This window comes from Tetrao urogallus, assembly GCF_951394365.1.
Source record: "Tetrao urogallus genome assembly, chromosome: 1".
Lineage (NCBI taxonomy): Eukaryota > Metazoa > Chordata > Aves > Galliformes > Phasianidae > Tetrao > Tetrao urogallus.
Window position 1 is genome coordinate 59,563,002 of NC_136813.1, and position 21,532 is coordinate 59,584,533.

Genomic DNA, 21,532 nt, shown 5'->3' on the forward strand with positions numbered 1-21,532 from the left:
CTGTATTATAATCTCTTCATATGATGTCCTACCTAAATAGCTGTTGCACTTTTCTGCTACTTTATATTAGCATTTTTAGTTGCTAACTTTATATTTTCAATCGTAAATATATATTTTTTAATTACATAGTTTATAGGTGTGGGCGAAAAGAATGGGATCTAAGTGCATCTTTTGTTAAACACTCTGTGATCTAATCCAACATGTTAGATAATAACAGGAAAGAGTTCTGCCCGTGGATGCTCCTGCTTGTAGAACCAATTAGAGATTGTGCAGTGGCATTTCATTCCTAAGTTTTGCTTTTCTTTCCATAAAATGCCTCTTACTATTCTTCATAGAATATTGTGTTTTGCATTGCTTCGTCTGTGGGCGCCACACTTTTTAATTATCTTCAGTGTTGGACAGATCTGGACTTGAATCAACATAATTAAAGGCTTCCTTGTTTGTGAAAGTTGAGCTCAAAGTTAGACTGTGTCGTGGATTCACAGGTGCGAGTTCATTTAATACAATATTGTCACTCTTCACAAGTGTTGCTTTGTCCATATGCTCTCTACTGTACCTCGCAACCACAGCATCAAGGAAATCCAGCTTTGGTGGCAAAGTCCCACTCTCAAATAAGTATTTGGCTAAGTAGGAGACTATAATGTTAGTAAAGAAGGAGGTAAGCATTGCAAGCGTTTTAAATGGGAATCGCTGGACGTAGATATTATTTTCATCAGGATAGCAACCAGGATAGTAGATCAAGGGCTGAAGATAGAGGTATGGTTCTCCTCCAGTTATTCTGAGAACAAGGCCAAATAAGTATCCTGCAATGGCACCGTAGGTGTTGGTTCCTTTAATAAACAGCACACACAAGAGCTGAGGGAATATGATGATATAAACAAGATCAGAGCTGAGGTACCACAGGCCGTACACTGATGATGCCAGCAGCGCCATTGCTGTCGCTGATGCTCCAAAGAGAAAAACAGTGATTCTCATGACCCATACGATTTCCCTGTCTGAGGCCTGCAAAAAAAAAAAGTGCAGTGTTATGGTGGTATGTGTACGCTTTCATTTATGAACACAGTCTGTATAAGTCGTGACATTGTAAAAGGGAATGATGCATGACATTCAGCAATATTCACAAGCTAATAATTCTATCTCAAGCATAGGAGAAAAAAACAAGGGCTATGGTTGAAAAAGTCATTAACCTTTGCGCACATGGAAAAATTTGATAGAGTCAGAGAAAAAGCAACAGTTGTAGAAATAACTTTTGAAAATAAAATAAATATAGATCAACCAGAAAAAACTTTCAGTGTCCAATTTTTTTTCTCCATTTCCTAAGAAAAACTATGACCACAAGCCTACTCTGCACCTTTCTTGAGTGCCACGTGATTTCCTAATAAACCAGTAAGTCAGAAAGATGTCTCAGTTCATTAAGGATTTAAGTAAAACTTATGGTTGCAACAATAATTAGGAGCTATTTAGAATAAATTGCAATGCCATGGAAACACTTGAAGTCTGCCTTTCATGATCTTTTTCAACTGTTTCACCACTCACAGCCATGAACGTTTTAAACCTTCAGTTTAGTCAATGTTAGCAAAGAAATACTGTACTTTTTCTAGTCATAGGCAGGAACATGGATTAAATGTTTCACTAAGTGAAACATAAGGCAGTCTATGCTTTACCTAGTAAAGGTCTCGCACTGACAATTTTCTCTAAAAGTAAAAATGGAAATACAATCTCACATTTTGCCGAAATGAGAGCTGGTAAATGTTCCGAGCAAACATAGAACTTGCTGATAAAATTGAAGAGTCAGCTGATGACATGACAGCAGCAGATACAGCACCGAGGCCAAAGAATGAGATGTAGACTGGGCAAAGATACTGGAGCACAATTGGTAAAATCATATCCGCTTCTTTATTAGCAATAGGGTCAGGAACACCATATTCAGTCTGGTTCCAGGCTGAAATATAGACACAAGTGTACTGTGAGTAACATTATTAGTCACTCATTAATGTCAGTAACATCAGTAGGTGATTTTAGCTTGCTTTTAGTTCTTACTGCTCTAGTCTACAATCAATAGGCAATAAATCATATTAAGCTCCCAATACTGAGTTAATTCTGCCTGTGGTGGTAGCTGGTGGATGATCTCTCTGCCCTTGTCTCAAACTATATACTTTTTTCTCTTTTATTTTCTGCTCCTGTTATTTGAAGGTCGGGAGTGACAGAGCAATGTAGTGGAGCTTAGTTATCCTTTGTTGTTGAACCACCATAATGGAGCAACCTCCCTTGGGAAAAACATACTCTAAAAGTATTTTTCAGTGCAGCCTCCTGTTGATGAAGTCATGGGTTGATCAATGATGTTACCTGTGTAATGCGAGATTTTTACACACTTATTATATTACTCATTTTTTAAATAATTCACCTGTGGATGCTCCAATTGCGCCGATGAGTACTGCAGGAATCGCCATCACAATGCAGCCAAAAGCAGCCAGAAATGACAAAACTTGAGCATATGTGGCAGAAGATGAGGAAAGAACTCGCTGGAAATATGCTTGCCATGGGATACCTCCGAATGTCTGCAAACACAATAAGCAGTGTTCCATTACTGGGAGCTGACACCAGATTTCTTTGCTATCGTCATATAGAGAACACATAGAAGCATCACTTGAATGCCACATTGCTTGCTCTTTCATTTATGGCTTATCAGTCAGATAGTAACAGCTGTAACCTCCATTCTCACAAGTAATGTTAGATCTTTGTAAGCCCACTTAAATCCCACTCTTTTAGCGAACTTACACTCTGCACAGTTAGAAACAATGCTACATAGTTTCTGTAATCCTAAAGCATTGTGAGCTCTGTAAATATTTTATAAAGCCTTACAAAAAAATTATAAAAATACTATTGACATATCTCATACTTGCAGAATTTGACCGCCAGCATCCTTTTCCCCCCAGAATTACATTAATTAGGATTGGAAAGCAAGATTTTATCTCCTTCTATGAATGTATATAACTATCTAAACAAGCAACAAGTTCTGTCTGTATTCAACATGAGAATATGAAAAATGTTCCTCTCATTATCTAAACCAATTATGATACCAATATAAGTTATGGACGAAGTACTAAAAGCTTCTTTTTTCTGCTGTTGTTTTAATTTTTTTTTTTTTTTAATGGTGGCAACCCTTCTCTTGTGTGGATGTAACAGTGAAGATGACACTTAAAATTACACCCACAAAATATAACATAAAAGACTATTATCAAAGGCTGAAAAAACATGCTAAAATCCTCTCTTCAGAGCAGGATTTGAGTAGGCTCCACTAAGTAAATAAATGCCTATGACTAAGCACTGCAGAAAGAGAACAAAGCAAACCGCTCACTAAAAGTGCACAGTCCAGTTTAACATGATAAATGAGGCAGGAGGTGTTTATTCCTAAGCATGTGTATACAGGTGTTTCATATATGCTTCATGCACACAAGGGACCAAATGAATGCTTCACAAGCAACTCAGATTTTGGCACACTATTTATGAGTGCTTCCCTGTACAGCCTTAATAACATTATTTTAACAAAGCTTTCCAAGCACGTGTAAATTTCTTGAAATGTAACGAAACAAACAGGATGAAAAGGAAACGTGTCACAATTTGGCAGCATCAGAGCTTTCCTTTGGTCATCAGCAGAAATGAAACCTTCAGCCTTATGGTACAGAATTCAGCCACGTGTGCTAGTGTCATATTTTGACTCTCTAAGAATCTCTAAGCAACCTATGCTGGATAAAATGTTGCATTTTATTATCTGTATTGTCAGAAAACTCCGAGGATTTTTGGCTGAGGTTATTTAGGAAAAAAAAATAGAGAGAAAGAAATCCCAAATTAGAATATGATAATAAAAATGTTATAAAGTTGCCCAGGGACATTGAGAATGGAAAATGTTAGCATGTGTTGCTAGACCTTCTAATGGAAAGCACTTAATAACCACCAATCCCATGTGTAATAAATGAGTGTTAAATAATGAAAACCCTCAGCTCATTCTGGCACGGATGAATTCATCCATCCATCTCTGCAAAGCTCTTTCTACATCACCTACACCTAAGGCATATTTAATCATTTGTATAATGTATTTATTGCTTTTCTTTGCCAAGAATGACATCACTTAAGTGTTAGCCACACACTTTTAATTAATTTTAGCATAAGGCAAATCTTTCAGTCTGACAATATTTAAACAGTCTTCCTGACAATGCTGATATTGACAGCTATGCTACAGTATTCTACTGGTATTTCTCTGAAATCATTCAAATGTTCAGAAATACAAGGAAAAAATGGAAGGAAAGGAAAAAGGAAAAAATGACACCCACTGACATTCACTGACACTTGCATTTACAGAGAACAAACCACGGATATGAGCAGTGATGCAGTGGGTGGTGTGTTTCAGCAGTGATGACAGTGACAGTGAGTCAGTTCCACTGGTGCAGAGTGCAGCATGCAGGCTTCTTGTTCACAGCTGGTGAAAATGCATAGCTGATGGTGGTGACTGTGTTGAAAAAGAGTGTTTTGTGGCTGAGAATTTGTTCTATCAAATAGTGTCATTGTGCTCTTTGCATCTGTTTTAGTTTCCATGGAAATAAATAGGAGGCATTACTTTCAGAGTGATCTACTTATTTAACAGGAATGAAGAAGATAGAAGTTTTCATGTTACTGGAAACTCTTAACTAGATTCTGCTCTTTCTAGCTGTTACAACAACACAGTGCTAAGGTGCTTCAGTCTTTAATATAAGCCATCACTTACCAGCAAAAGGAAATTGTCCAGCCAGGTGTAAATGTTAAGTGAGCCAATAGTTCCGAGCCAAGGTGCTTGGTGCACCTCGTGCACAGCTGTGAAACCAATGTCTGTCACTGCAGGATTGGACAATGCAAAGGGTACGCTGATCCACTGTAACCAAAGAATAATAGTTTGTTCAGGTCTAATGAAGGCATGATAAACCTATAAGTGTTGGTCTGTTTCTCTTCTTGCATGCTGCAGATCAAATGTCAAGCTGACTTGCAGAATAGCTAGAAAATATGCCAGAACACCTCCAAACTCCAGAAAGTACTGCATATTTTACCTTTTTCCTGGACAGTATGAGTGTGAGGACAAAATTTATCAGTGGAAGTCATATCATCAGCAGGAGAAGCATATTTGTACATATTCACTGTATTTTCCCTAGCTCTACACATAGTCTTTACACCCTTTCTTGGACTGCATTGCAGAGAAACGTCTACATATAAACCTGCAGCAAAAGCAACAGGATTTGTGAGTGTACAAGCACAAGGCATCAAACCTGAAAGCTTGGGAATTTCATTTGAAATCAAGAAAACGTAGAATTTATGCTTCTAATGGAAAAAGAGGGCTGTGAGGCACTGGCACAGCTGCCCAGAGAAGCTGTGGTGCTTCATCCCTGGGCAGCTGAGCTGGAGGGGGGCAGACCTGCCTACAACAGGGGGTTGGAACTCAATGATCTTTAAGTTCTCTTCCAACTTAAGCCATTCTATGATTCTGTGATTCTATGAAAACTGTATCATGGCAAGAGAGGGATGCTGCTGGAGCATCTTTCTTGCTCCAGAATACTCCAGTGTATTACAATACCCAGTGTGTTATAGCACTTTTCTACCTTGAGAATAATTTTACTCTAAGCTCTTGGCTGTTTTGATGTGAGCCAAAAAATCAATTGTGAAACAGTTTCTACCAGAGGATGGGTTTTCTTCACCAACACTCTTTTTGTGTATTTGTCATCCAGTTCATTTTTCAACTCATTAACTCCCTGTGAGGAGGACCTTGGCACTTCCTACTAAGAAGAAAACCAGGCTTAGTAATCCATGGAATAGACAACTGCAAGCACAGCACCTTGAAGCCTTTAGTGATAACCAAAATTATGCAGATTACTATAGCCCAAATGAACATGTGTAAGTGCACAGAGGTGCAAGGAGGTGAAACTTCAAATATCTTCCTCTACCTTGTTGGACAATTACTGTATCAGTTTGTGAAGAAGACATGAATTATTGCTGTTTATTGCAGCAAGTTGCTTATCAAGTTGTTTATCAAATACAGTTTCTCAGTTACATATTAAACTTTTCCAATTTAAGCACCTGGGAAGAAAATTTCCCTTCTCAATCTTTGCTTAGGCTTTTCTGCAAAATATCACCAAAATGTTTTAGCAATCTCCAAGAGATTTTGAGGGAAAGACAAACATTGCCAAAATGATAGGATACTAATACTCTTCTATTTTTTATTTTTTTTTTTAAATTCGCAGAGAAAGATGACGTGGATTTTTCATTCTTCTTTGTGAATCTCAAATCTCAAACATGTCAAAGTGATGAATTTATGAAGAGCTGTAGTTCGCACATATTCAGCTGAGATTTTTGGTAGGGAAAATTTCTGAAGGTCCATCTGCAGCCTTCAAGATACAGCCCAGGATTTAACAGGGAGTAAATTGCAAACACATTACTAACTTTTGTAATCCATTCCAGCTCCTGACAACAATATAGCTCTTTGTGATCTCAAAGACTACCACTATCTTAGTAAACAGAACTAATCAAGACATTTTCTCTGGTTCTACAGATCACTGATATTTCCATACATATAGACTTCCTTTTCCTGTCAAACAGAACAGCCTTGACCTGATCCTGGGGATTATCTGGGAGAGTACTACCTGGCATGGGCCAAAACAGTGCCAGGACTGTATCAACAATAAAATAGAACAGATTTTCTTTTGTTTTTACCTTGGCACTGTACAACTTGCTAACATGGACACAGTCTCGAATTTTCTCCTATTGTCCTCTCTGAGCTGTTAATAATTGGAGTAGGAAATTCACTGTTTTGAATGGAGCAAAAATAAAACAATGGCTTGTGGAAGTGAAACAGATTTGGGGGCCTTATGCTGTGAGTAGTTCAGGGAAGAAGAGGTATTAGAAGGATCTGGAACTCATGGGATTGGAAACCAGAAAAAAAAAAAAAAAAAAAAAAAAAAAAAAAGTACTCCTATATGACAGCAAAGATTTTAGAACGAAGAACTAGTAATACAGTTGAGATGAAGAGACAAATAGTTGGGGACAGAGTACAGAATCAGGCAAAGAATGACTGGGCAAAATAAAGTCAGAGACTGGAGCTGAGTGTTGCAACTGTGGGTAGAGGAGAAGAGGGTAGGAAGGAAACTATCTGGGATTGGAAGGAGAAAACCAGGGAAGTATGTGATTACCTAGACCGGGATAGGGTTTATGAAGACATAAGGATGAGATTGTGTCTGAAATGAAGAGCCAGCACAGGGAACAGAAGTGATTAGAACAAGTATCATGTCTCCGGTAAGGAAGAGACTTTAAGAGTAGTGGGCAGTAATACTCTATGCCAGTGGGTACACAGACTGCTCCAAAGTCTGGAGGGGAAGCTTGGACACCAAGCCTGTCACATCTGCTGTGACACTTGCTGTGAAAGTGTCCTATCTCATCTGAAATCCCTCACTTAAGCATGCCTGTTTAAGTGTTATCTGAAGCTTCTCATCACTCCTAAGGTTATGAATACAGTTCTTTCTACATGACAACGATACTGTTTATTTTAAAAGGGAAATTACGTGAAGAGACCAATCTGGATTAAAAGAACACTACTAAAACTACAGATCCAACCATTTAGAAGACCGCTATACCACTTTTGTTTGTCTTCCCCTGCCTGTTCATGGCGACTTTAATCATGGGTTCATGTTGCTATTCCCATAGAATGAGGGTCTGTAGTAGTGCATGAGTGATTTACTTTATTTGGGGAATTTCTGTAATGCACACCATCTGTGAAAACTGAATGGTTCACAAATGCTAACATGCACCTTAGGGAAGGAGACAGCATTTACCCCACTGTGCAGATGAAGAAAAGAAGTGTGAGAGAAGTTGTTCTGGAATAACTTCTCATTGGAGGTGGCCAGCTGGAACTTGTATTTGCTTTGTCAGAGTATTTAGCACAATTCCCATGAAGTCAGTTACAAATGGGAATGCTTAGCACTTCTGCAAATAAGGTTACAGGCCTCACAGTAGGACACCACAGAGTGAGGTCTCACACAAGGTTAGTTAGTAGCCATCTGTGCAAGCTCTGGCAGAAGCAATTTCCCTAGGGCTGCATGAGAACTCTGGTGAAAACAGAGAATCAATGCAGGGTCCCCAAGGTGTCATTCAGCTCCAACACCTTGAGCCACCCCTTCTATTTCAGCCTGTCTCAGATCTCTGCACACCTGTGACAATCTATTACTAGCACTGGCAAGCAAAAACAAGCAGCTTCTTTGACTGCACCCTTGTGATCTGACCCCTGCTGCACTGATGTTTTTCTGAGTACATTCAAGGAATAGCAGTAAGTAGGGGAAAGGCAACCCACTGTCATATCACTGATAACTGATGGGTGAATCATAACGCCATATTCAGACAGCACGGTCATCTTGCGAGACTCCCCAGTCTCCAAGGTTAGTGGAGGGAAATGAGAAAAAGCCCAGATGATGATTTACAGCAGAAGGTTATCTAAGCTGCATAGATGATAGCTATAGGAAGGAGAAACTGGAGAATGCTGGCTGTACAGGTCCAGTTCCAGTGTTTCTGGACTGCTTTATTGACTACTCTCTGCATCTGATGCCTCCTTCCACTGCTTTAGCTACAGCCTTATGGACAGACAGTCAATCTTCTCTAGTCCTGTTCTGAATTAGAGACATACTCAGAATGAAAAGTAAAAGGGTGCCCTATCAGACTGGTAGGAAGAAAGCCAAGAATTGTGCCTCGTGTCAGCAGTATTGCCAAAGCATGGGCTGTATACTGATGCAAATACAGACTCTTTAAAACCATTGGTCTGTAAGTGGAGATATTCCTTCACCTCACCTTGAGAGAAGCCACAATTCCAGAATTTCAGCTGAGCAATAGGTCTCTGCATTTGTTATTTGTCATAAAGCTCAAGGCAAAATTTTCAAGAAAGTGAAAAAAACCAAACTTACCAGCCCAAGGAAGATGCAGAACAACTGAACTACGTCAGTGTAGGCCACAGAATAAAGCCCACCCACAAGAGTGTACAGAGTTGCAATCAGGGCAGAAATAATGACTGAAAGATTGATATTAATGTCAATGATCACACTTATTGTGGCACCTATGGAAAAAAAAAATAACAAAACAACAACACAAAAACAACACTATGTTAGTGTATGTCACACAATGATGAGAAGGAACTGGATCCCGTTGCCCAAGTCATTAATGAAGTTGTTACACAGCTCACTATTGACCCCCAGGGTACTCTGGTGAATGACTGGCCACCAGCTGGACTCCACACTCTGGTCACAGCCCTCTGTGCTCAGCAGCTTGCTAAGTTTTCATCTTCCTCACTGCCCACTTAGTTTGTCTATGCACGTATTATGGGAGCCAGCATCAAAAGGCTTGGTTGGCCTACACATTACTTTAATTTGTGTACTTGTAGGGACAACTCTTGTTGCTCTTTATGGCCATATTCAAATCCAAGTGGACTTTGGCTGTTCAGACCACATCCTAGTATTTTCAGACAGCATCTTCATATTCCTTCCAGGTCCCTCGCTCCTTCTTCTACCTCTTGAATGCTTCCTTTTCATATATGTGTAGACAGCAGCTACTTTTTCATCCATGCAGGCCTTCTGACACTTTCTTGTTTTCATGATTGTCAGAGTGGACTGTTTTGAAGCTTAGAGGAGGTGATCCCTGAATATCAACCAGTTCTCCTGAATCTCACTGTCATCTTCCAAGGGATTCTTCCAAGCAGATCCCAGAAGAGACCAAACTCTACTCTCCTGGAATCTGGTGCTGTGGTCCTGCTTTTTGCCTTGTTCCTTTCTCTCGGGTCTCTAAACTCTATCATCTTCAGAACACTACACCCAAGGTTGCCTCTGGCTTTTACATCCCTAACTAATTAATTCTTCCGTGTTTGCAAGTATTAGGCTCAGAAGAGCAACTCTCTTCCTCATCTCCCTTAATCGGTCATGCAATAATCAGAGCACTCTAGAAACATCCCAAATTGCTTGTGTTCTGTATTGTGCCTCCAATAACTGTCAAGGTGTTTGTATACTTCCCATAGATATACTAGCTATTTCAAATGATTGTAGTATTTTAACACATTGTTTTAAAAATTCATCCCCTTCCAATTAGGCCAATTTAGATGAAATATCTTAGAATAACTTTTAGTCCTTGTGGTACAGCAGGTGGATATTCTTGAACACATGGGTGGAAAGTATCTGGCAGTAACACCCAGAATAACATGTAGAATGTAAGAGTTGCAGAGAGCTGACAGGTAGCTTTTTGTTGTACAATGAGCCCTCAAGATTCTGGTATTTCAGAATTATAGGATCAAAAATCTTGCAGAAGTTGGAAGTCCTGTCTTTCCCTTCTACAGCCCTGCCAAGCCAGGAATTATGAGAAGATCAGCAAATGAAGAATGCATCGGTGAAGATAGGTGTGCAAATCAGGGGTTGTAATACAAGTGTGTCTATTCACAGAACAGTTTAAATTATAACTCTCTGTGACCTTTATAGTCTTTAGCCATCAGTGGTTAATATGAAGCTCCAAGAAAGGCATTCACACCATTTGCTTTGAAATATCACATATTAGCTTGTCCTCAATCAAAAAGAAAGTATATTTTAAATACTTAAAGAGTTCTTCAAGCTATTCAACTCCTATCACCTCAGCGTGTAGTTTGTTCTTAGTCCTTTAAGGGTTTTGTGATGAAATTGTGGTAAACAAGCTCCCCATTGCTTTGCAGTTCATCAGAGCACAGTTGGAGAGTACCTTCAAAGTTTATTTTCTGTTTAAAATAGCTGTGCTAGAAAGCATTACCACATGCATGTGCACTATGAGTATGATTAGCTGGTAAAAGTCAACTACTGGTGCTTCAGCTCAAGGACTTTCTCAGTTCTTGAAGGGATTGCTAAATTCAAAACTGAAATATAATTAAAAACCCTGGAAACTGACTTATTTTTCAGGACTGGATGAGTAGTTGAGTGATTTTCTATTGAGTCACAGTTCCACTAATTCTCTGCATCCTTTCTTGAATCCCAAGTATTTTCTTTATTTTGTCAAGAGGAAAGCCAGTCAAATTGAATAATACTTAAATGTATTTATCTGAACCTTGTTTTACTTCTATTATTTGTGCTATGGAAAGCTGTATTTATTTAGACCCTCTTTATGTAAAGGATTATTTTGTTCAGATGCATTGGCAATGATGTTTCATATATTTCACAAAATTCTGTCTGTCCTCTGTGATCTCAGTGGTGCAGAAGAGAAGCTGGGGCAGCCGTGATGCAAAAGGGATACTTGCAATCATTCACCTCACCCTCTCTGTTAAAGTAAATTTGTTGCTCAATCTTTCCATGCTGTTTTGACAAGAAACCACTTTAAGGTACATTTTCAAAAGTAACAGTTCAAGGAAGAAGTCTGGATTTCTCTTTAAACATCTAGATATGTCTTTCCATTACCAAAATAATCAATGAGGTACCATTATTGTGTACAACTACTGTTTACCGTAGGTCTGAGCCACACTCTGGGCTGTTTGGCTAAGATAGCTAACATTTGAAGCCATTTTTTATGCATTTCTAATTTTCTTAATCCCTTACACCTATTTCAAGTTAATTTTTAAAATGATGTTTCCTTACCTAAGGCAGAGAAGATGGCAGCAGCCCAAAACATTTCTCCCATTAGAGCTGGAATAAACAGGAGTCCTCCCATCCTTTTTCCATAAAGCTGCTGAAAAGGGTCTAGCATTGTCACATAGCCTTTGGATCGCATAGGTTTTGCAAAAAACAGACCACCTACAAAGAAAAGTAGCACAAGACACCAACTGTAGTGGAGTAATGCACTGACATTAAGGGGTGAAACACTGATTGTCAAGTAAAGGTATAAAAATATCAGTATTACTGTGTTTTGTTTCTTTAAAGAAATAAGTACAAGTAAAATATTTCCTAGGATTTCTCATTTTACATCTAACCATAGATTTACATAAGCAAAATCACATTATTTATGTCTATAATATAGTAATGGAAAAAAAAATTAATTTTTTGGTTCAGTTTACTTGATTTCCACTATGATGATGTCAGAGTTTTGTCTCAGTTTAGATCAGCCTAAGGGAATGTCTTTGGTACCGAAGTCTGTTCATACATAGAGAAGAACCCAGCATGGGTACAGGTCTTATTTTTCACATAGAGCTACACCAGAAATAAAACAATCTGGGAATCTGGATCAGAAATATGGTTTCACACATGGCATAGAATGCACTCAGTAAAACTGAACCTTTCAGGACAACTCAGATTTATAATTCACGCTTAGATCAACATTACTACACTTGCAGGATAGGTCAAACGCTTTCTGGGTTCTGCAGGTGTCAGGTTCCCTGAACATCTGTCATGCGCTTATTTCTGTGCACTTTCAGGACATTTGATGTATCACAATTCTGCTCTGCCTGGCTCATGTATGTACTGAGTATGCACGTAATTGTGGAAAGTCCTCACATTCCTAACTAATTTCTAATATACAGTTGTCAAATTCTTTCTGTCTGGGGTAAAAAAAAAAAAAAAAAAAAAAAAAAAAAGGGATAAATCTCATTAAAATCAAAATAGACACTCTACGGAAATCTTTGTAGTTGACATCAGACGCCTACAGATAAGAAGACTTCTCTCACAATAACACTGCTGAAATGCAATCCATAAGCTACACTACACTAGAAAATCAGGGAGACCCTAATAAAATCAACTGTACAGTATTTGGAGATCCTTAGGTTCTTCATCATAGGGAATCTATTTGTTGTATTGCACAGAAGATTTTCCATATACCTCTGTTGTGCCTGATATTTCTTCAATTCATTAAGTTTCCTGAACAGAAAGCTCTAGCTTACCAATCACAATTTATGCCCTTTGTATTATGCTGTCTTTAGATAAGTAGTTTACATGCAGAAGGCCTCCAGAAACTTTTCCTCTATTTTTTCATTGTTCATGACTCCTATACCTATTTTATTTGTTACATCATCATTACAAAATACAACTAAAGCAGGAAAAAAATAGTCACTGGTAGCATAACCTATTATACTATTCAAACATCCATCAAAGGTAATAGGAGATATTCTAACCATTGGAACTTGAAAAATTAGAAAAAATACAGCAGATTATTGAATTAGTGGGAAGGTTAAATTAATCTTAAATCTTTCCAGCCTGAAGCAATAATATTTCTTTTGTTATTTGTTCTTGTATATATATATATATTTTTAAAGGACAAACAACACCTCCTCCCAAATCTGCATGTACATATCATGCATACAGAAATGCTTTTCTTGCTGTGTTCTGAAGAGAGATGTATGGTCACACAGCAAAAAATTTTTCTCTGCAGAGGCCGATGTTTATCAGTCCAAGGATGGAGCCTGGATTTCTTTGTAAATAGCTGGAAATGAGGGGAGTAACTAACTCAGCCTCTTGTGGGCTATTGATTTGGGACAATTCTACAACGGCTACAAACCTGGAAAATGCTTATGGCTATAATTCTAATGACCACTTAATGACACAGATCGATCATAACCATCATGACCTGATAATGACATCAACTTATCTCTAGGCAGTTCTACTATTAATGTTTTCCTTACAGGATTTGGAGCTCCTCTCAGGGATGGGATTTACTATTGGAACTAGAGCTGGCTTGCATACAACAGAGAGGAATACATACAATGTGGAACTGTTCCACCTGGGAACATAGAAGAACCAAGACAAGCCATAGTTTCTGAGGGGAAACTGAGTTATATAGGAAGAAATAGAAGGAGCAAGAAGACCTAGAAAAGCAACTAAAAGGGAAAAAAATAGCACAGACTAGCTGGGAGGACCAGGAGGAAAAGGCTCAAAATAGACTGCGAGGGTAAGTAGTATCAAAAATCTAGTAAACCAGCCATATTAATACAAGATGAAAAATACAGGATCATTTCTGGAAACATATCCTTTCTAAGCAGTTGAACCAGCACTCGTCTAAGGGCCATGATCTGTTCAAAACCTGAAAGCATGTATTTGACAGCTTTGTAGAGCATTCATCATAGCTCACAAGGCAATATTTCTGTTGAGAGCTGCTCCATGCTGAAACATGACAAGATATTTTTTATTGCTGTTATTTTGGAGAAAGGTAAGAAGGTCTGATTGAATTTTGGGAATTAGAGAACAGAACATTAATAATTACAGCACTGTCTGTATTTTACACACTGAACCTGCACATGGGAGGATTCATTATTTTCATTTTGACCATGATTTTGAGTCTCGCACTACATATAAAAAGAAATTTAGTTCAACTTTACAGCAACAAAATGGCTCTCCTCCAGACTTCATGCATGAAATTCGGAAATTAGTCTCTCAGTGGAGAGTTTCTAAAATTTAAGCAGTTCCCTAACCTGTGAGGATATCTGCTGCATTTGAAGTCCAAGATTTAGACACTATCAGAGAAGCCAGTAATATTTTGCAGATTATATAGGCTCTTAAAAACAGCAAAGCAAAACAAAACAAAAAAAAACCCTTAATATATAAAACCTAGTATATACAGTTAAAAAAAAAAAGAACAACAACACATCCAAAAATAAAAACCAACAAAAGCAACAGCTTTTCTCAGTGTCATTTCATCAAACCCACTTCATGTTATTTCAGATGATGGCCTTGACATCAGAACTCCAAAATCAGTATCACCTTCATTTCCTTGCTTACCTAAGACCAGACTAAGGGAATATCCGATAGGTGCCTGAGCCCAAGCTAGACCGTAGCCTGGGACATACACAGCTTCTGCAGTCCCGTTGATGTAACCTCCTCCAACCCATGTAGCTGAAAAAGAAGAGGTAGAAAAGCCCTTAATGCACTCAGAGAACAAAAACCTTCCACACTGAAGAGCAAAATTGCCATCACTTATAATACTGCTGTTTTTTACTATGTGTACTATACAAGTACCAGACATAGCATCCTTTTATAGAAGATAGTCCTAATCCAAAAAAATTTACAACTTAAGCATATGAAAGAGAAACCAGATGACTCTGTACAATCAGTGAATATGTGGGGCCCAAGTTCCCCTTCATACAGAGAATGAACCATAATAACTCATGAAACATGATCATTTCCTTAGTTTGTTCAAATGAAAGCAAGAGGTAAAGGAGAGGCAAGGAAGAATAACCATGTAATGATTAAGTCATCCCAGTTCAGAAAACTCAGAGCACTGAAATTATACAGTAATTTAATGCAGGCATGTCCAACCTGCAGCCTGCAGGCCACGTGCTGTCTGGTTCAACCCATACTGCAGCCAGATCCCTACAGCATCATGGTGGCAGCTCTGCCCTGCCAACTGGCCCAGCCCCATTAATAGGGAAATCACCATATAGGTATGTGATGGTGCTGCTATTTAAGTTCTAAAAACTGACTTATGTATTTTTGCACTCCCTGCAGGCATATTCTAGAAGAGGATTGTAACATTGTTAATATTTCTTATCATTTCTATATAAACCACCAGTATTTTTAATATACTGAACTCAGACCCTTAATGAATTCTCTTCCTTAAAGAAAAGTTCCTACGCTTGAGAATTTTGGACCTTGAGCATGTCTGACCAAAAATCTCAAACACAGAATATTTCTGTGATTGAATCTGTAAAAATCATTGATTATGAATTATGTAATGAAGTTTATCTCTTTGTTTGCAGATTCCATGCAAAAAAGTCTTTTATTTCCTCAGATGTATAATGAGCGAATTTTATGAACCTGAGCCTGTAGTTTGAAGAATGGCAGGCAAGTCATTATGTTTTTGCAAAGCCAATTTGATTTGCCACAAAATCTTTGCCTTCTTACACAACATGCATGGTTCAAACTTCCTGTGTAAAAACTTACAATTGTAAGAAAGTTATTTTCCTTACTCAATATTCAGACTTCTGATGTATTAGATAAACAAGTGGAGGTGGATACAACCAACGGAGATACAATTAAAATCCTAAAGAGCTTCAATGTAAATCTATCTGACTACTTTTCCACTTACATGTAATACCTCTTAACTACAACAAAATGGTATTTTTTAACCTGATGTTAAATTACACCATGGCTTTGGAATCAAAGATCTCTGGAAATTTGAGCATTGCAATTGTACCCGATTCTGGATTTTGAAGGACAGGAATGGACCATTCTGTTGTTGGAAATATCGAAATGGACTTGTACACAGGATGTGCATGCAGAGAATGTCTTCAGCAAAAGGACTGACACTATATACCCTGACTTTTCAGTACTGAGAATTTCTGTGCATTACAAAGACGAGTGATGACCATGTGAAACAACATGGAGCAGATGGGTGAACACTGATTCTGGACAGGAAGATTCAGGGATACAGAATGTATATAGAAAATCATCAGACTTTTGGAATTTTTTGCTTCTTAAGAATGTGAATGCACTGAAGCAGCTGGAAATATGATACTTTGGTTACCAGAGTCCCTGTGCACCTGGGATATGTGTTCCTTGTTGTTTCTCAAGCAGTATATACTTATGGAATGTGTCACGATCATCTGCGTACCGTAGCAAAAGTCACTGAGTAAATTTTTAGAAATATATTTGTATATGTCTGTTTCCCTGGAAAAATTAGAAGAACGAATTCTGAATGAATGACACCCACTTCCAGGTAGGAAGAATCCCATAGGCAAGGACAGATATCTAGTAGAACTCCTGTTGTGGTACAAGAAGGCTTTGGTGGCTGGCATTTATTTGCCTGACGCTGACACTGGAAGTGTCTCTGTTCTCCAAGGAGAACTTGGATGCTGTGCCTTGCTCCTTTATTTTTGTCTGGAAGTGACCAAGCAGTTTCAATCCTGTAGGATGTGGGAGGGGCCATTGCTCTCCCCTGGCCGGGGATGAGAACGATGCCCCATGGACAGATATTGGTGAATAAGCTAGAATGGAGGATTTAGCACTCTTTCATAATTTCATCATTTGTTTTCTTGATAGGGAGTTTGAAAATTAGCTGCTGATCAATTTTTGTATGTACACAACTCTTCTAGAAGATCTGCAAGGAACCCCAGAGCTTTAGAAAGGTGTTATGCAGTTTTTTGTCAGGGGGTTAAGAGTTACCCTGTCATCAGTAAATACATTTGGAAGAAAATAATGGGATACGGTAGGAAGGGATTTCATCCTTAGATATTAATTTTCTGATCCTCAGTTTTTTAAGCCACAATTTAAAGTTAGTTTAATTTTTTTTTTTTTTTGTGAAATTCTTCCCCCCCCCCCCCCCAAATCAGACAAAAGGAATATAAAATTTAATAATCTATAGAAACACTTGCAGTAATCCATTTTAATCCTCTCTTTCCCTTCCAACGGAAGGGCCCCAAAATGCTGCAAATAGAAATATCCATTTAAAGCAAATGCCCTACAAATAATCAGACAAATACTTAGGATATGGAGCATAATTTAGTTTCTAGTTCATACGAGGAACATAAAAATACATTTCAGAAATCTTTATATATTTCAATGTATATTAATAAGACAGATTTTCTGATACTTCTTTGTAAATGACCCCTTGTCTAAACACACAAATTATTGAATCAGCTCATCATGTTCTATAAAATGGAATTTCCAACCCAGGGATTACAAAAAAAAATCAGAATACTGATAATATTGGTAATACTGATAATATTTATTTTATTTTTCTGAAACAATAGAAAGCTTCATCCAAGTAAAATGAAAAATGTTGTCAATAGATTATGATATTTTTAGTTGCATTTGCAAGAATTTTGATTATGTAATTTCAAACATTTCCTTTGGGGTTCAATCTCAACCACTAAAATCAGGATAGCCTCAAGTCCATCACAGGTATCACTGCTTAAAATTGCCACCCCACAAATTAAGGAATATTTATATTTAATTCAACATTTTACATATACTCACAAAAAATTAATACATGAATTGAAGTCTTGCCTACTGCAGCACTATGTTAGGAGAACTGTTGTAATCCATTGAGAATTCAAGATTTTCACTCTTTTTTGATAATTGCAGACACATTCAACCTTCAATAGGCTTCATGTTCAGGCATTCCAATAACAAGTTACTGAAACAGTTTGCTCAGGATCACAGTACCAATCCAAATATCCATATTCATAAGGCGTACTTTAAAGCTTTGAAATACAATTCAGAAAATCAACTAAATGCTTACAAATCTTGAATCTATCCTATGAAGTCATGGTGCTTACACTTTCAACTTGATTTTAAATTTACAACCTAAGTTCTGCCATCCTCCCCACCAAGCAGCCTTAGAAAACACAGCTGTTTTTGTAGCTAATACACATGGAACACAGTAGAATTTGTCTCAAGCAAGAAAAACAGAATTGAGCCTTATCTCATAACCCAAAGTATTTCACATACATATAAATAATATCATTTCTGGGGATATTTTAAAAATCCAGCTTTGCTTAGACAACTCAAGTTGTGACATATTAAGAACATGTCTGAACAGCCATCTAGTTCTGGAGATGCTGTTGTGATGCGTGAAATCTAGCCTACGGTGAAACTATTTTGTAAAAGTTATTGTGGATTTTGATCAGCTTACACTCACATAACAATGGTTTTGTTATGTTTTCACAAAAGGCATGTGCCAATCAACTCACTTTTGTTACTGAGACAAAAACTGAATTAGTTCTTGGTTCTGCCGTATTGTGCGTGCAGCTCCTATCTCTACACGCCAGGTGCTCCCAAAGTGAAAGCGGAATTTACTTGCTGTCTCAAACTGTATCTGCTGTATTTATGAAGGCAGAGGTTAGAAAGCATGTAAACCCTGATGGTATAAAGTCTGTGAGTGTTCCATCTGAGCAAAAACTTGAAGATCAATCTGATGTTCTACCAGAGAAATGATACACTACGTCATCTTCAGAGGTGGCATGAAATGAGGTGAATGTGTGTGGGTGTGAATTCTGGCGGTTATAGAAATTGCCTGTAATACAGGGAGCCCAAATTCAAGTCTCATCTGTTCTTCACCTTTTATGAAAAGTATTACTGTAAAATGGGATTAAGGAGAAAAAATTTATGCCTCCTTCCACAGGCAAGGCAGTTCATCATAGCCACTTCTGTGGAGAATATAATTTCATCTCCTCTTTTCCAATCTAACGATTATAGCTTTGTGGCAGGCAGTATCTCCAAAAAATATTCTTGTATCAGTGCCCTTGAAAACATTTGATTTAGCAGAAAACAGACAAACTAGCTCTTGTCATGAGTAGAATCTGGTCATATCTGAAGTTTCAGTAGCTGATGAATACATGGCTACTGATGCACCATCATCTGATGTGCTCCAGTATGTTATAGCAAAGTGGTAAAAGTAGAACATACACCTGGATTCAAACTTCAATGACATTTACAAGAATCCTTTACTCATGATCTAAATATTCAACCTTTCAATGAGCAAAATGACTCTTCAGGGTGATGGAAAAAATAAACAGAAAATTCCTGGCCCAAGTTTTTATGCATCTCCTATACATTACTTCTTGAAAAACCAGACAGGAGAAAACAAAACAAAAGTCATAACTTGATGAATTCGATTTGGGAACTGAAAGCGCTTTGCCGGATTTAATTTAGAATATCAAAAAAATAATGAAGCATGCTTAAATAAAATTATATTGCTTAAATCAAAAATGGTGGGCCAATTCACTCTTCTTCCAATGTACTTTTGTTCTGATCCCCAATGTTAGCTTCAAGAGCTGAGATTTTGGACCTTGCTGCAAACCTTTTGTTTACCCATGCAACTTATCAGGTTCAACTGGCTCTGGGAGTCAAACAGCACTGCTAAGAAAATTAGTGAGCTTATTCTTCACTGAGGCTTTTCCTTCTGATACTAATTTTCACAGAAATGTATTATTTTGTCAAAATGCCACAAAAGATGTTTAAGAATTCACAAAGTTTGCAGAAATCAGTGAGCTTGAGAGTTTAGATTTATGCCAGTTTTCTTTGTGAGACTAATTCTGAACTGATGCTGCCTCGCATCTTTTTTTACATATAAATTTTGCTTTACTCAGACTTAGCAAAAACAACTCATGAATTTGGATGGCTTTAACAACAGCAACAGTTATTTTAAAATTAGTTTTCCTATTAGTCTATAAAGCTCCTATATTTCTGTTCCAAACATGCCTGATCTACAAATGAATATGAAAGCAGTGAGTAAGATATGAAACACATTCTTTCTGTACAATTTTAAAAAGTTTGTTGTTTTTATCTAGATGCTACACTTCGTTCACTAAACAACTTCAGCTTGGGGAACAAAATATAGGTATATCCTCCACTGTGCATTATTTAGTGTACAGGCTATAGTTCTCTTTCACTCTGATGGAAAACTAACAAGCTATATGCTGGTTAGGGATAAAAAAGAAGAGGAAAAAAGACCTTTTACATACCGGTCATTGTAAATCCACCAACTAGCAAGCCAATGTCTCTTCCGCCGACGATAATAGCTTCGCTGCGATCTCCATCGCTGCCGGTGTTCTTGGTTTTCCAAGCAGCCCATATCCCAACTGCCAGGATAGCCAGGTAAAACACAGCTATGGCCACCAGTCCCTCCACATGGAAAGGCATGTTGGAGTCCCGACTGGTTTTTTTGATCGTTATTTCATTAAGGCTGCTGGAGAGAATGCGATAATATGTCTGCGTTTAGCAAACCTAGCAAGACGCTTTTCAGAATCAATCTACGAAGAAAACTCAGATCGTTATTGAAAAGGCTGTTGTGGTGAATTTATTAAATGAGCATTTCAGATGTAACTGAAATTAAGCTTACGTGCCAATTGAAATGCCTGTGGAGCAACAAGCAACAACTGTAACCTGTGATTACAATGGAAAGTGAATGATGTGGCCGAAAGCTATGCAATTCTTATAAATCAGTTCCTGAATACGGAATTCTTACAGTCACGGAGTTGCCGCTGTTAGAACTCTTTAGACAAGAAATAGCTTGGTACATGGAATAGTAGAAAAGAGCTTGGCCATGTGGTCTGTTACAGAAGTCTCTATTTAGTCAGAATATAAAAACTGCACAGAAGTAACAACAACAAAAGGTATCTTTTGATGTATTGGAATGCTGCATCTTTTCCACCCTCGGCCCCCTCCTGTATTTAAAAATCTCCACTTTCTTTTTAGTGACAGGCTTAATTTCCCAGCGTTAAAAGTACCGATCAATTCAAGATCGCGCTTTCATCTGGAAAGCGCAAAAGCTGTCGGACGACAGCAAACACCAGCTCCCCGACCTACAGCTCGGAGCCCCTCCCGGGCGACCCCCCCAGTCTTCCCCGCGTTTCTCAGCTCTCACCCGCCCGCTCCGCGCTCGCCTCCCCCCAGCAGCTCCGGCAACAGCCTCCCACCGCCCCGACGGCTCCGCGGGAACCCCTCGCTCCATCCCGCGGAGCCGCCCTACCTGCCGCTCTCCGCGGAGCTCCTCGGGGCTCCGCCCGCCCCGCCCGGCCGCGCACCCTCTCCTCGCCTCCCGCTCCGCTCCCTCCCGCCGCACCGTCGGGGAGCCGAGACCGCTGCGCTGCGCCCGCCGCCCCACCTGG

The 21,532-nt window shown here is 38.5% G+C and overlaps 1 protein-coding gene across 1 annotated transcript; it reads right to left on the bottom strand.

Moving 5' to 3' along the window:
* Positions 1-378: 378 nt before the first annotated feature.
* Positions 379-20,564, bottom strand: SLC5A7 (solute carrier family 5 member 7; the record flags this gene model as incomplete). The annotated part of the gene is made up of 8 exons (XM_079549853.1): positions 379-1,002; positions 1,725-1,942; positions 2,405-2,558; positions 4,763-4,906; positions 8,967-9,115; positions 11,637-11,792; positions 14,703-14,816; positions 20,387-20,564. The coding sequence occupies 8 exons, from the start codon at positions 20,562-20,564 to the stop codon at positions 379-381; spliced, it is 1,737 nt and encodes a 578-aa protein (XP_079405979.1).
* Between the last annotated feature and the right edge of the window lie 968 nt (positions 20,565-21,532).